Source organism: Sinocyclocheilus rhinocerous, unplaced genomic scaffold, assembly GCF_001515625.1.
Source record: "Sinocyclocheilus rhinocerous isolate Xijiao unplaced genomic scaffold, SAMN03320098_v1.1 scaffold3693, whole genome shotgun sequence".
In the NCBI taxonomy this organism is placed as follows: domain Eukaryota; kingdom Metazoa; phylum Chordata; class Actinopteri; order Cypriniformes; family Cyprinidae; genus Sinocyclocheilus; species Sinocyclocheilus rhinocerous.
Genome location: NW_015630705.1, coordinates 360,860 through 372,297, shown reverse-complemented (window position 1 = coordinate 372,297; position 11,438 = coordinate 360,860). Strand labels below are relative to the sequence as shown.

Here is an 11,438-nt window from a genome sequence, read left to right as displayed (position 1 = left end):
GTGAGTGTGTGTGAGTGTGAGTGTGCATGAGTGTGTGAGTTTGAGTGTGCATGAGAGTGAGTTTGAGTGTGCATGAGTGTGTGTGATTCGGAGTGTGCGTGAGTGTGTGTGTGAGTCTGATTGTGCGTGAGTGTGTGTGAGTTTGAGTGCAAGAGTATGTGTGAGTTTGAGTGTGCATGAGTGTGTGTGAGTTTGAGTGTGCATAAGTGTGTTGTTATTGTCATGGGCCAGATGATACAAAACATTGTGATGGTGCTGAAAACAGGCTTCATTTTCTTTAAACCTGCTTTTTTAATTTTGGGTGAACAAGCATTTCTTGTGTTCATGTATGACATTAAACTTGTGTGTGTGTGTGTGTGTGCGTGTGTTTCCACAGGCAGCGAATCCCGGCTGTTGTCTGGAGGATTTCGTGCGCTGGTATTCTCCGAGAGATTACGTGGAGGAGGAAGGGGTGGAGGCGGGAGAGACGGTCATACGGGGCGACCTGAGCACCCGCATGAAGATCCCGGGGAACATGTGGGTGGAGGCCTGGGAGACGGCCAAAGCCACGCCGGCCCGCCGACAGAAGAGGCTGTTTGACGACACCAAAGAGGCTGAGAAGGTCAGAACCCTGAGTCTGGATTCAGACTCTTTCCAGGAACACGATGAGCCGGATCTGCTTTTGTTTTGTGTTGGATTAATATCACACGTTCATTTCAAGCCACACAAACATGATCATTCTGTCTTTATCTGCTCACTCTCATGCACTATAAAACACACACACGCGTCCTTGCTTCCTTCAGAGCAGCCAATCAGAGCGCAGGCCTGCTGGAAGTGGGTTAAAACACGAGGTGTCGTTACTGCGGGACTCACTTTGGCAGGTTGAAAGTGAGTTCAGTAAACGCTGGCATCCGTGAAGGTCGCGTCTCTCTCTGTCCTTCAGCCGTCTGTCGCGTCCTCGTGGGGAAGCTGCAGGATTTACTCTGAATTCATTTGCTGATTTAATTTCTTCTGCTGTGTTTTGCTCCAGTAACATGTCCTCGGTGACAGTCGTGCATGTGTTCTGCGGTCGCACGGCCTGAGGGGAAGCGTCTCACGAGCCGTACAGTACAGTACAGTAAAAACCTTCCCAGCGACCCACTGCATCAGTGATACTCAACCTACAGCGCATATTAAAATTACAGCTGAATAATTTAATAATTACATCAGTTAAAATTACACTTACAGTTAGAGGCGTTATATTAAAATTATTCAACAGTTAAATCACTTCAAATTACATTTACAGTTTGAAACATTGTCTAAATAGTTTAACAATTAAAATGCTTAAAGCAAGGTTTAAAAAAATATTATATTTAAATAATTTAACAAATAAAATGCCTCAAATTGAACTGAAAACTGAAGTGTGTGTGTGTGTGTGTGTCTGTGTGTGTGTGTGTGTGTGTGTGTGTGAGTGTGTTTGTTAGCTTTAGTTTGCACACAGATTCATCTTCAGAGTGAACTAAATCTGACAAAACCTTCTTTTAGGGACATTTGGGAACATAATCGACCGGAAAGATGACTCAAACCTTGTTTTGTCTTTTAATTGAATCTCTGCAAACAGTTTATGGTGTGGTGTGGGTCAGTCCGCACATGAGTTAATAATGTGTCGTATGTGTGTGTGCAGGTGCTGCATTACCTGGCGCTGCAGAAGCCGTCGGATCTGACTCTGCACCTGATGCCCTGCGTGCTGCACGCGGCTCTGCTCAAGATCAAGGAGGAAGGTTAGTGTGTATCTCTGAACTGTAAATACAGTGTGTGACATCACTGCTGCTGTAAACATGATCTCTCCTCCAGAAGCATCTGAAGACATCGCGTCGGTGCGTAAGGCGCTGCAGCAGGTCACCGCTCACGCCAGCAAACTGCTGCGGCACCCCAACCCTGACTTCAAGAAGCTGGAGGTGAGTGTGAGACCGCGTATCGGCCGCCGCCGCGCTCGCGAGTGAACCCCTGTGTGCTCTGTGTTTCAGGACCTCATTCTTCAGATGAGCGCGGTGGAGGCCGTCATCGCTCGCGCCCGATCGCTCAAGGCCAAGTTTGGCATCGCTGGAGGACAGCGAGAGGAAGACGCGGACGAGCTGGAGAGGTAACGCTTGGATGCACAATATTATCAGAACGTCATTCACTCTCAGAGCAAAAGGTACAAAAGCTGTCTCTGGGACGGTACCTTCTCAAAAGCTACACCCTTGTACCTTATTTACCTCTAAAGCGTGCATATTAGTTCCTTAAAGCTACATATTAATAGCTAAAGTGTACATACTAATTGCTAAATGGTACATATTTGTACCTTTTGAGAAGGTGCCGCCCTAGTGACCGGCTTTTGTAACTTTTTATTCTGAGAGTTTTGGAAAAGGCTTAAAAATTAATTATCAGCATCAGTCTGATCATTTTTACCATATTCATTTGCAGATAAGATGAAAAAAAGGAATTGCATTGATGGGATTTTTGTTTAGAAAAATCTGCATCTGCTTAATGAGGAATAGATTAGTTTAATATACCAGTGTTTTTTTTTAGTATCATTGATAAACTGCTATAGTTTTATTTTAAAAATGTACATTTTTATGAAGGAGCACCCCAGTAACAAATATTTTGAATTAGAATTTATTTTTCTATTTTCCGTTTTCATTTTTTATGAAAGGGCATCCGTAGTAAAAAAATATTTGAAAATATTAACATTTTAATTTTAAAGTTTTAGTAATTTTGTTTTCTGTTTTTGTCATTTTTATTAGTTATTTAAAATTTTATTTCTGTTTATTTTAAATATGTCTATATAGTTGTTAAGTTGTAGTTTATAGGTAATTAATTTGAGTTATTTTAGTACGTCAACTTAAGCTAAACGAAAATGAGAAATGTTGCCTGGGCAAGTAGCTGAAAAAATAAGTTTTCTATAGTTTTATAATGTTTATTTTATTTCAGGAAATGCAAATGTTTTTTTTTATGGATTTAGTTTTCGTTAAAGATAGTATCTGTATACTGTAAGGCTGCAGTCAGTATGTTTTATCAGTGCTCATTGGTTTAGTTATTACAGTGTAAAGTAGCCACAGTATGCTCATATTTTTGAATGAATTTAGTGAATTTTCTAAGGTTAAAATGACAGTGCTGTTGGTGATCCGGCCAGTTCAGTTCATTCATTGTTCAAGCTTTTCCAGCCTTGTTCATTGTTCTCTTAATAAATGATTTAGCTGAGGTCTAATCAGCCAAAATGAGTGGGAAAATGTTGGATATCGGCACAAATCTGATACTTGCTTTTAAGCACTGCTTGCTTGTGATAAAAGCTTCTTCCAGATGCATAAATGTGAATGTATGATTATTCTGTGACTTCTAATGTTAGTGAAGTTTTCTTGTTCCAAAAACCGTCAGAAGTTAGTTTTTCAGCATCATGACACAATCTCTGACCAAAAAGCAATCATTCAGCTAGAAATGATCAGTCATCTTTTTCTCCCTCATGTTCTAAACCTGTATGACTTTCTTGTGTCTGGAACATAAAAGAAGAGATTTTGTCATTCAGTGAAAGTCAGTGTGCTCCAGTGTTGTTTGGTTCCCAGTGTTCTTCAGAAGACAGAAAGTCACGCGGTTTGGAAGTAAATGTGTTGAACTCCGTGTTTGATAATGAACACGCGTGATCTGTGAGCGAGACGCCGCTGCTGTCCCATCGACTCTGGACTCTCCTGAACATGCTGAATCTGCCTTTAAAGCGTGTTTGTGTGCGTTTGGAGCTGTGTGTGTGTGTGTGTGTGTCGGTCTGACAGGAGCAGGAAGGGCATATCAGAGAATCTCCTGCTGCTCGTTAGTTCCTAGGGGCCGCTCAGGAGAGACACGCCGGCCTCATTAAGAACAGACCCGGAGCTGCCCGCAGGACCACAGACACTTCAGCACGCGTGTGTGTGTGTGTGTGTGTGTGTTAGTGAGCGTGTGTGTGGAAATCCTCACAGATACTGTAACGAGTGGGGCGGGGCCGAGAGCCATGGGAACGGAGCGAGGCCGGTGGAGTACATGATAATGAGCAACACCTGCGCCACTCACCGGTCTCGAGTACCACGGAGGAGCTCCGGAAGGATAAAAGGAGGAGTAACGACAGTAAAGGAGGAGAGAGGACCAGGCCTGGACTTTATTTGTGTTTTGTTTGTGCGCGGCAGACGTCTGGTTTTTTAATGAGAGGCTTAATAACAGCCAGTTTGAAGGTTTTCAATGATGAATTAATAATAGTCAGAAGAGAATCTATAACTTCTGGAAGCACCTCTTTTAGGAGCTTAGATGAAATAGGGTCTAACATACATGTTGTTGGTTTAGATGATTTAACAAATTGTGTGTGTGTGTGTGTGTGTGTGTGTGTGTGTGTGTGTGTGTGTGTGTGTGTGTGTGTGTGTGTGTGTGTGTGTGTGTGTGTGTGTGTGTGTGTGTGTGTGTGTGTGTGTGTGTGTGTGTGTGTGTGTGTGTGTGTGTGTGTGTGTGTGTGTGTGTGTGTGTGTGTGTGTGTGTGTGTGTGTGTGTGTGTGTGTGTGTGTGTGTGTGTGTGTGTGTGTGTGTGTGTGTGTGTGTGTGTGTGTGTGTGTGTGTGTGTGTGTGTGTGTGTGTGTGTGTGTGTGTGTGTGTGTGTGTGTGTGTGTGTGTGTGTGTGTGTGTGTGTGAGAGAGTGAGCGAGCGAGTGAGTGAGTGAGTGTGTGAGAGTGAGTGAGTGTGTGTGAGAGTGAGTGAGTGAGTGTGTGAGAGTGAGTGTGTGAGAGAGTGAGCGAGCGAGTGTGTGTGTGAGTGAGTGAGAGTGTGTGTGTGTGTGTGTGTGTGAACAGGCTGACTTCACACACCCAGTAGTTTTTCTCTGTTATGGCTGTATTTCCCATTTCATCTGTCACGGAGATGGATATAAACATGACATTTCTCTTTCTTCATCTAAACTCTCCTGCATGCTCTTCCTGTCTGCCGTCTGTCAGGTTTGTCAGCTGTTTGCTGGAGGAGCCCGAGGTTTCTGTGATTGGAGCCGGACGAGGACCTGCTGGAACCATCATCCATAAGCTGTTCGTCAGCTCTCAGCGGGTAAACCAACACACACAAACACACATTTTTTCAACCGATTCATTCAAAATCGTGGATTCATTCAGTAATGAATCACCGCTGTGTGTTGATCAGAGATGCTCAACAGTTCTGCTGTGGCTTTGATTGAACTATTTTCATTTGTTAAATTGATCAAAAAAGACAATATTGTGTCCAAAATGTAACACGATATGAACTTGTTTATTGAACTGTTGTATAAATGAATCTCATTTGCAGTCGTGCAGATATTGGGGGAAAGCAGCACTCTTGCTGGTGTGATATCACTAAACTATATCATATGATATAAATATTAGAGGGTGATTTATTTTTTGTGCTCATATCTTGAATCTTTAGGCTCATATAACTGCATTCTGCAATCAGTCGTCCTGCATCATGTTCATCAGTGTAAGATGACAGACAGCTCTGGACCGGACGCTGCGTTAAAGACCTTAATCATTTTAATACTTTATTTTTTCCAAAAATTAACCAGATTTACCGAGACGCTGCCGAACGCGTTGAAGCGCATCATGACGACTTTAACAGCAGGACGAGCCACAGCTTTAAAAATACATTTAAAAATCTGCTGGAGCTGTTTTTGCTGTTTGTCATAATTAGCTAAATTAATGAAATGCGGCAGATGTCTTAGTTTCATTTAGAGCTTTAATGTGACACAGAGGTAATTAAACACGCCGGCGAGTGATTTCGCTCGTTTGGAGTCTGACGGTTAAACAGCATGTTTGATGAACGGCTTGTGTTTGAGTTACTTAGGGTTTTAGTTAGTGGAACTAGTACCTGACCACTCATCAGTGAGCTAACTAGTAGCTGGTCAATCTCATAGAGAACTTTCCAGATCAGATTGATAGATTTCAATTGATTTCACTGCAAAATCTGACCTGGAATTCACAGAGAATGTCAGCAGAGCTGCATTTTTACGCTAAATTTAATACAATGTTTTTCTTTTGATTTTGAGATGAATCAATCTGAATGTTTTTCCGTAAGATTGACCCATGAGTCACCTGAAACCTCATTAATTACCCTGTTAATATTAGTCTCTTCTATGTGTATCACCATCATTCCCAGGATGCACTTGTGCTTAATGGCCCCAGTGTAAATTGTAATTCTCAGCTATTTACAGTTAAACAGGCTGAAAATGCGATATGAGCGTTGAAATGTCAGCGCTGCGGTGCTTGAGCTTCAGATGCTCACGAACGAGATCCGCGCTCACAAGTTTGCTTTAAGTGAGAACTGTTTGAAATGGAGTTTGTTTGCCTGGAAATCTTCCTCAATTACCGTCTGCGTCTGTGCGTGTGTGAGGACTAAATTATAGCCTGTGTGTTGCCAGGCTGCAAATAGAAAGGCAATAATTATCCCAAGCATCCCCATGTAAAGCATGTGAAATCAGGGATTCAAATGAGGTGAGATTTCCTGGAAGAAAGAGAAATGAGAGAGAGACAGACTCACAGCGGCTGCTTTTGTTGCATGTGTTTGTGGGAATGTGCTTGCATTGATCGTGTTTGCTCTGATTGATCATGTTTTGGATGTTTTCAGTGTGACTCTGAAGAACAGAACAAGTGGTGCCGTGACCCGGACACATCCAAAGCATGACTGCACCAATGATCAATCAGATTCATCAAATAATAATTTTCTGTTTCTTTGACCTTCAGAATGAACATTATACTGAAGAACCTTATTGTTTCGCACATTTCTACGGTTTCCTCTTTAGGGATGAATATCACACTTGGATTTCAACCCAAAACCAAAACAGAAAAAACGAAGGATGCCTAAATAAGTTCAAGCTTATAGAACCATTAGTATTATTGTAACATTTATTGTCATGATAATTAAGCACATTTCCACTCCACTCCCAAATTTGTTAAAAGCAGTAGCTGTACTGTTATGTATAAATACTGTACAATTTAAATTCAAGTCACTTTTATTTCTGTAGCGCTTTATTATCCAGTACAGATCATTTCAGAGCAGCTTCACCATCATAAACAGAAAATAACAGAATCAGTGATGCAGACTTCATCAAATATGAGACAAACTCATTATTCAGATCAGTGTTGATTCAGTTCAGTTCAATATATTTTTTGCACATTTCAAGATTATAGTCACTACGAAAAATGTGTTTAATTGTCATTAAAATAGTGCTACAAAAATCTTTTAAAAAGGCTGTTTTCTTTATGCATGTTTCTCTGATTTTTGTGTGAAATGTGTTTGTGAGATTCATTCCTCGCGGCTCGATCTAAAGCATGCAACACACACTGAACGTTTACAGATGCTCTTATCTGGCCCTGTGTTTTGTTGTTGATTTTCTTCATTTTTGTTTGTTTGTTTGTTTGTTCTCTCCTAACACCGCTTGTCTGTCACTCTTGTGAAGTTGGCCGACTCCAGCGACGAGGTAAAATCTAACACCTGACACCATGATGATGTACATCAGTGCGGATCAGTGTGTAGAATCATCTGTTATCTGTTATCTGAGCGCTAATCGCTGTTTTCTGATCTGCACTCTGGTGTTTGGTTGATTGGTGTGGCAGGGCTTCCTGATGGACCTGGAGGTTGGTTCTGTAGAGATAGACAGTGATGTTCTGCTGTAGTTAGTCTCGTGTTTGTGTTCTGGGTTCAGATCCGTTTGTGAGAGTAATTTCTGTAGTCTGTACCAATCCCTGTCAAATTTCATGGTTCTCGCTATCAATTGCGGCACCAAAGCAAAAACTATTGTAACTATGTTTTTATTTAACTATTTATAAAATAAAATGTGTTAATTATTAAAGCTATTAATAATTCAAAAAAATGTAAAACATTACTATGTATCCTTCAATTAAGTAAATATTGCATTAAAATGATCAAATGAATAATTAGTAATAAAGTAACAAACACATCACAGGTAACAGAATAAGTGTCGGTTCTGTTGCACTTAAACATGGAGCGGTGTTGACTTAGGCTGTTTTTATCTGTTGTGATTATCACAGTGTCAAATATCGCTATTTCAGATTCAGTTTTCATTTGGTCGTCGCTTCCGAAACTTTGCAGTCTGTGCTTAAGTAGCTTGAAAAATAAAACTTTTATTCAATTTATCAGAAAGTGAGCAAAGACGCTCTCATATGAGTTCAGTTCAGATGCAGCTCGAGCTCAAAACTCCCGTTATAGTCATTCAATCTGTCTATTCAGCACAATCCATTATTTACATCATGTTTGTACGATTCGCGAGCGCGCAGAGCTCACGCTGAACAAACTCTAGCGCATCGAGCGGATTCTGACTCGAACGCCTCTGATTGGCCGTTGCTTTCACGTGCTCATCAAGCACATCTGTGATTGGCTGCAACGCTGCAAAAACACGTTGTAGATAGAAACCTTCACAGACACAAATACAGGAGCGTTTGAAAGCAGCCGCCGATCAACTGTGCCGGATCGGCCCGGTTTCACCGGTACTGAAAGCCTAGGATCGTCACGTTTTTAAAATGTAAATGTGGATTTGGTGCTGAAGTAGTGCTACTTCTGCCAACACGACCTCATTGTGTGAGTGAACACAAGCTAATCTAAATATACTAAATATTTAACCTATATACTATTAAATGTAATGTAGAAACGTACATTTTCTGTAAAGCTGCTTGGCAACGATTTGCATGGTGAAAATAAACTTGAATTGAATTGAAGACCCTCAGAAGCGAGCGTTTCTGTGCTCATGAAGGGGTTTTGGTCGTCACAGGCGCTGCAGGTTGATCTGAATCCAGAACATGTTTTATATCTCAGTTCCGGCATCTGCTAATTTGCAATCAGCTTCGCAATTAGTGGAATTTGTTCCTGCACAGAAAAAAATAGATTGTGTCCATTTGCAGTCTCTACACACACGTTTGAGCGTTTGTCAAATACGTTTATGTAATGTTGTCAGCTCAGCTGATATGAAGTCAGCGCGTGACTGATGTGTGTTGTGTGCCGATGTGTTCAGGCCGCTCTGCTGGCGCCGCTGGAGGACGAGGCGGGTCGTTCTGGAGGGACGGATGACAGGAAAGCGGTTCCGGATTTTCCGCCCCCTGCTGGACGGGAGGTTCTGCTGCGCACCTGTGTGCCGCGGCCCGCGCCGTACTCCAAAGCCCTGCCGCAGCGGCTCTTCTGCGTGCTCCTGCGGGACGAGTTCAGGCTCGCCGGCGCCTTTTCCTCCGACACCTCCTTCTTCTGAGCGATCGACCAGCGCAGGTTAACTGGGACGCAGGTTTCAGGAAATAACGCCGATGAGTGTCCTGCTGCACGCGTGTTCTTATAGAGTCAAAACGCTTCACATGTAATCACGGGAAATGGTTTCTGGATCAGCGCTCTGAGGGTCTCATCAGCTCTAAAATGGTTTTATATCTGTTGGGTTTCACACATGCTAATAATATCAGTTCCCCTACTGTGTGCTTGATGAGAGCAGCTCTAGATTGAGTTCTCAACACTTTGCCTTAGGAAACAACACACACTCACGCTCACACACTCACACACACACGCTCCCTCACACACTCACACACGCTCACACACTCCCTCACACACACGCTCACACTCACACGCTCCCTCACACACACACACACACACTCACACACTCCCTCACACACACACTCACACACACACACACACACACACACTCACACACACACTCACACACACTCACGTTACGCATCGACTAGCAGCAGAGAGTAAAGTCCGGATCGATGTCAGGCGACATTCAGCTTCATGATATCGGTTTGTGTTCCCATCAGAGGTGAAATCAGACATTAAATCGCTCTGATTGTGCTTCTGCTCGAGCGTCAGTGGTGTTATGCTAATGGCATTAATGTAGACGTCTGTCTGATGATGTATTGTCAGTCTGTGTAGTGTGTAGAATGAACTGCTATTAATAATCGGCTTGTGTCGATCTCATGCGTCTGACCAGGATCTAAATGTCAAGCCAATGTAAGAATTTCCAATTCAGACTTGATGAAAATAAAATGTCTTTACATAATTAGGCTCTCTAGCCAAACTTGTTGTTGCCGTTTCATGATCATTGCCTCATTAGCGCTTTGTGCCGCTCGCGGTGCTTTAATTGCACTCAGGGCTGTAAACGACACTGACGTTAGAGAAGTTAATAGCATAGGTTAATACACGGGACGGTAGTTTGAGAAACTTCTGCTTCAGATCAGATTCAGCTGATGAAGATAATGATGTCTTACGACCCTCAGAACTTTTTCATCCAAAGCAACTTATATCACATTCAATTTGTCCAGCTCTTTTTTAATTATAAGTACAAAACAGCTTGTTATGCTTTCTGTAGCTCAAACCGAAGATCGTGGTGTTAGCAACCCCAAGGTCATGGGTTCCAATCCCAAGGAAAAAAGCCATAACTGAACAAATGTTTTTGGATAAAAGCATATGACAAATGTAAATGCTGCATTATTGCAAAATGGTATTTCTTATCTTGTTAGTGTGTCATATTGTCCTAATTATAAACACTAGTATAGAGTTTGCAGCACTTTATTTATACACTTTACCTACTTTATTTATTTATAAAAATAACTTTCTTCTGTTTCAAAATAAGGTGCACTCAAAGATTTATGTATTAGAAGTGCATATAAACTCATTTGAATTCCACGGTTTTAATATAAACAGACTAATAAATGCATTATTTATCAGTCAATCAAGATTTCTGTTGTAGTACTAATAAACAAATAAATAATAATGAGTAATGAATACATTTTAAATAATCAATAACCAGGTTATATATTCATATATTTATCATCAATAAATCCACTTTCTTTCCATCTCATGCATTTTAACAAATTAAATATTGCTTGTTCCACAGCTAGTCATATTTTAACCATGTTCATGCTTTAAAATAAATTAATGCTGATTATGCACTGAAAATATGATGATTTAAGTGAAATCAAACACGCCGTGTTTTTGTTACGTGAATTAAACCGAAATAAAATAAGTATGTTTATGTTATTTCAGCTAGTTGCCAAGGCAACATTTCATAGTTTAACAGTAGCTCAGTGATCCTAAAATAACACTGAAGATCTCACCTGTCTCATTTATGGATGACTGACAAACATGGATCACATTATTATTTCATGGTAAAACTGCATGTTCCATATGCATGAACATTTTATATGCAATTCAAATAAAGCTTTTACTTAGGCCTAAATATTATTCTGAGTGTGTACACATTTCTGTCTCAGTTCGTGCATTCTGTGGGATTCGAACCCGTGACCTTGTCGTTGTTTGAGCAGCAGGAACACGTTCTCCGCGCGATCACTGCTTTCCTCTGCGGCTGCTTGAGGCTCTCCGTGCGATGGGTGCCGCGGGAGAGCGTTCAGAGCTTGCTCGCTGTCTGCTCGCGTAGCGTTTCCATAAACAGAGATGTGGATGTACAAGTACTGCAAATC

The 11,438-nt window shown here is 41.5% G+C and overlaps 1 protein-coding gene across 1 annotated transcript in view; it reads left to right on the top strand.

Moving 5' to 3' along the window:
* rab3gap1 (RAB3 GTPase activating protein subunit 1) overlaps positions 1-9,564 on the top strand; it is a 38,686-nt gene extending 29,122 nt beyond the window's left edge. The window contains 6 exon segments of the mRNA XM_016553228.1: positions 377-601; positions 1,643-1,739; positions 1,813-1,916; positions 1,986-2,101; positions 4,944-5,046; positions 8,993-9,564. Coding sequence (XP_016408714.1) covers positions 377-601; positions 1,643-1,739; positions 1,813-1,916; positions 1,986-2,101; positions 4,944-5,046; positions 8,993-9,223 — 876 coding nt within the window. The 3' untranslated portion in view covers positions 9,224-9,564.
* Positions 9,565-11,438: the final 1,874 nt, after the last annotated feature.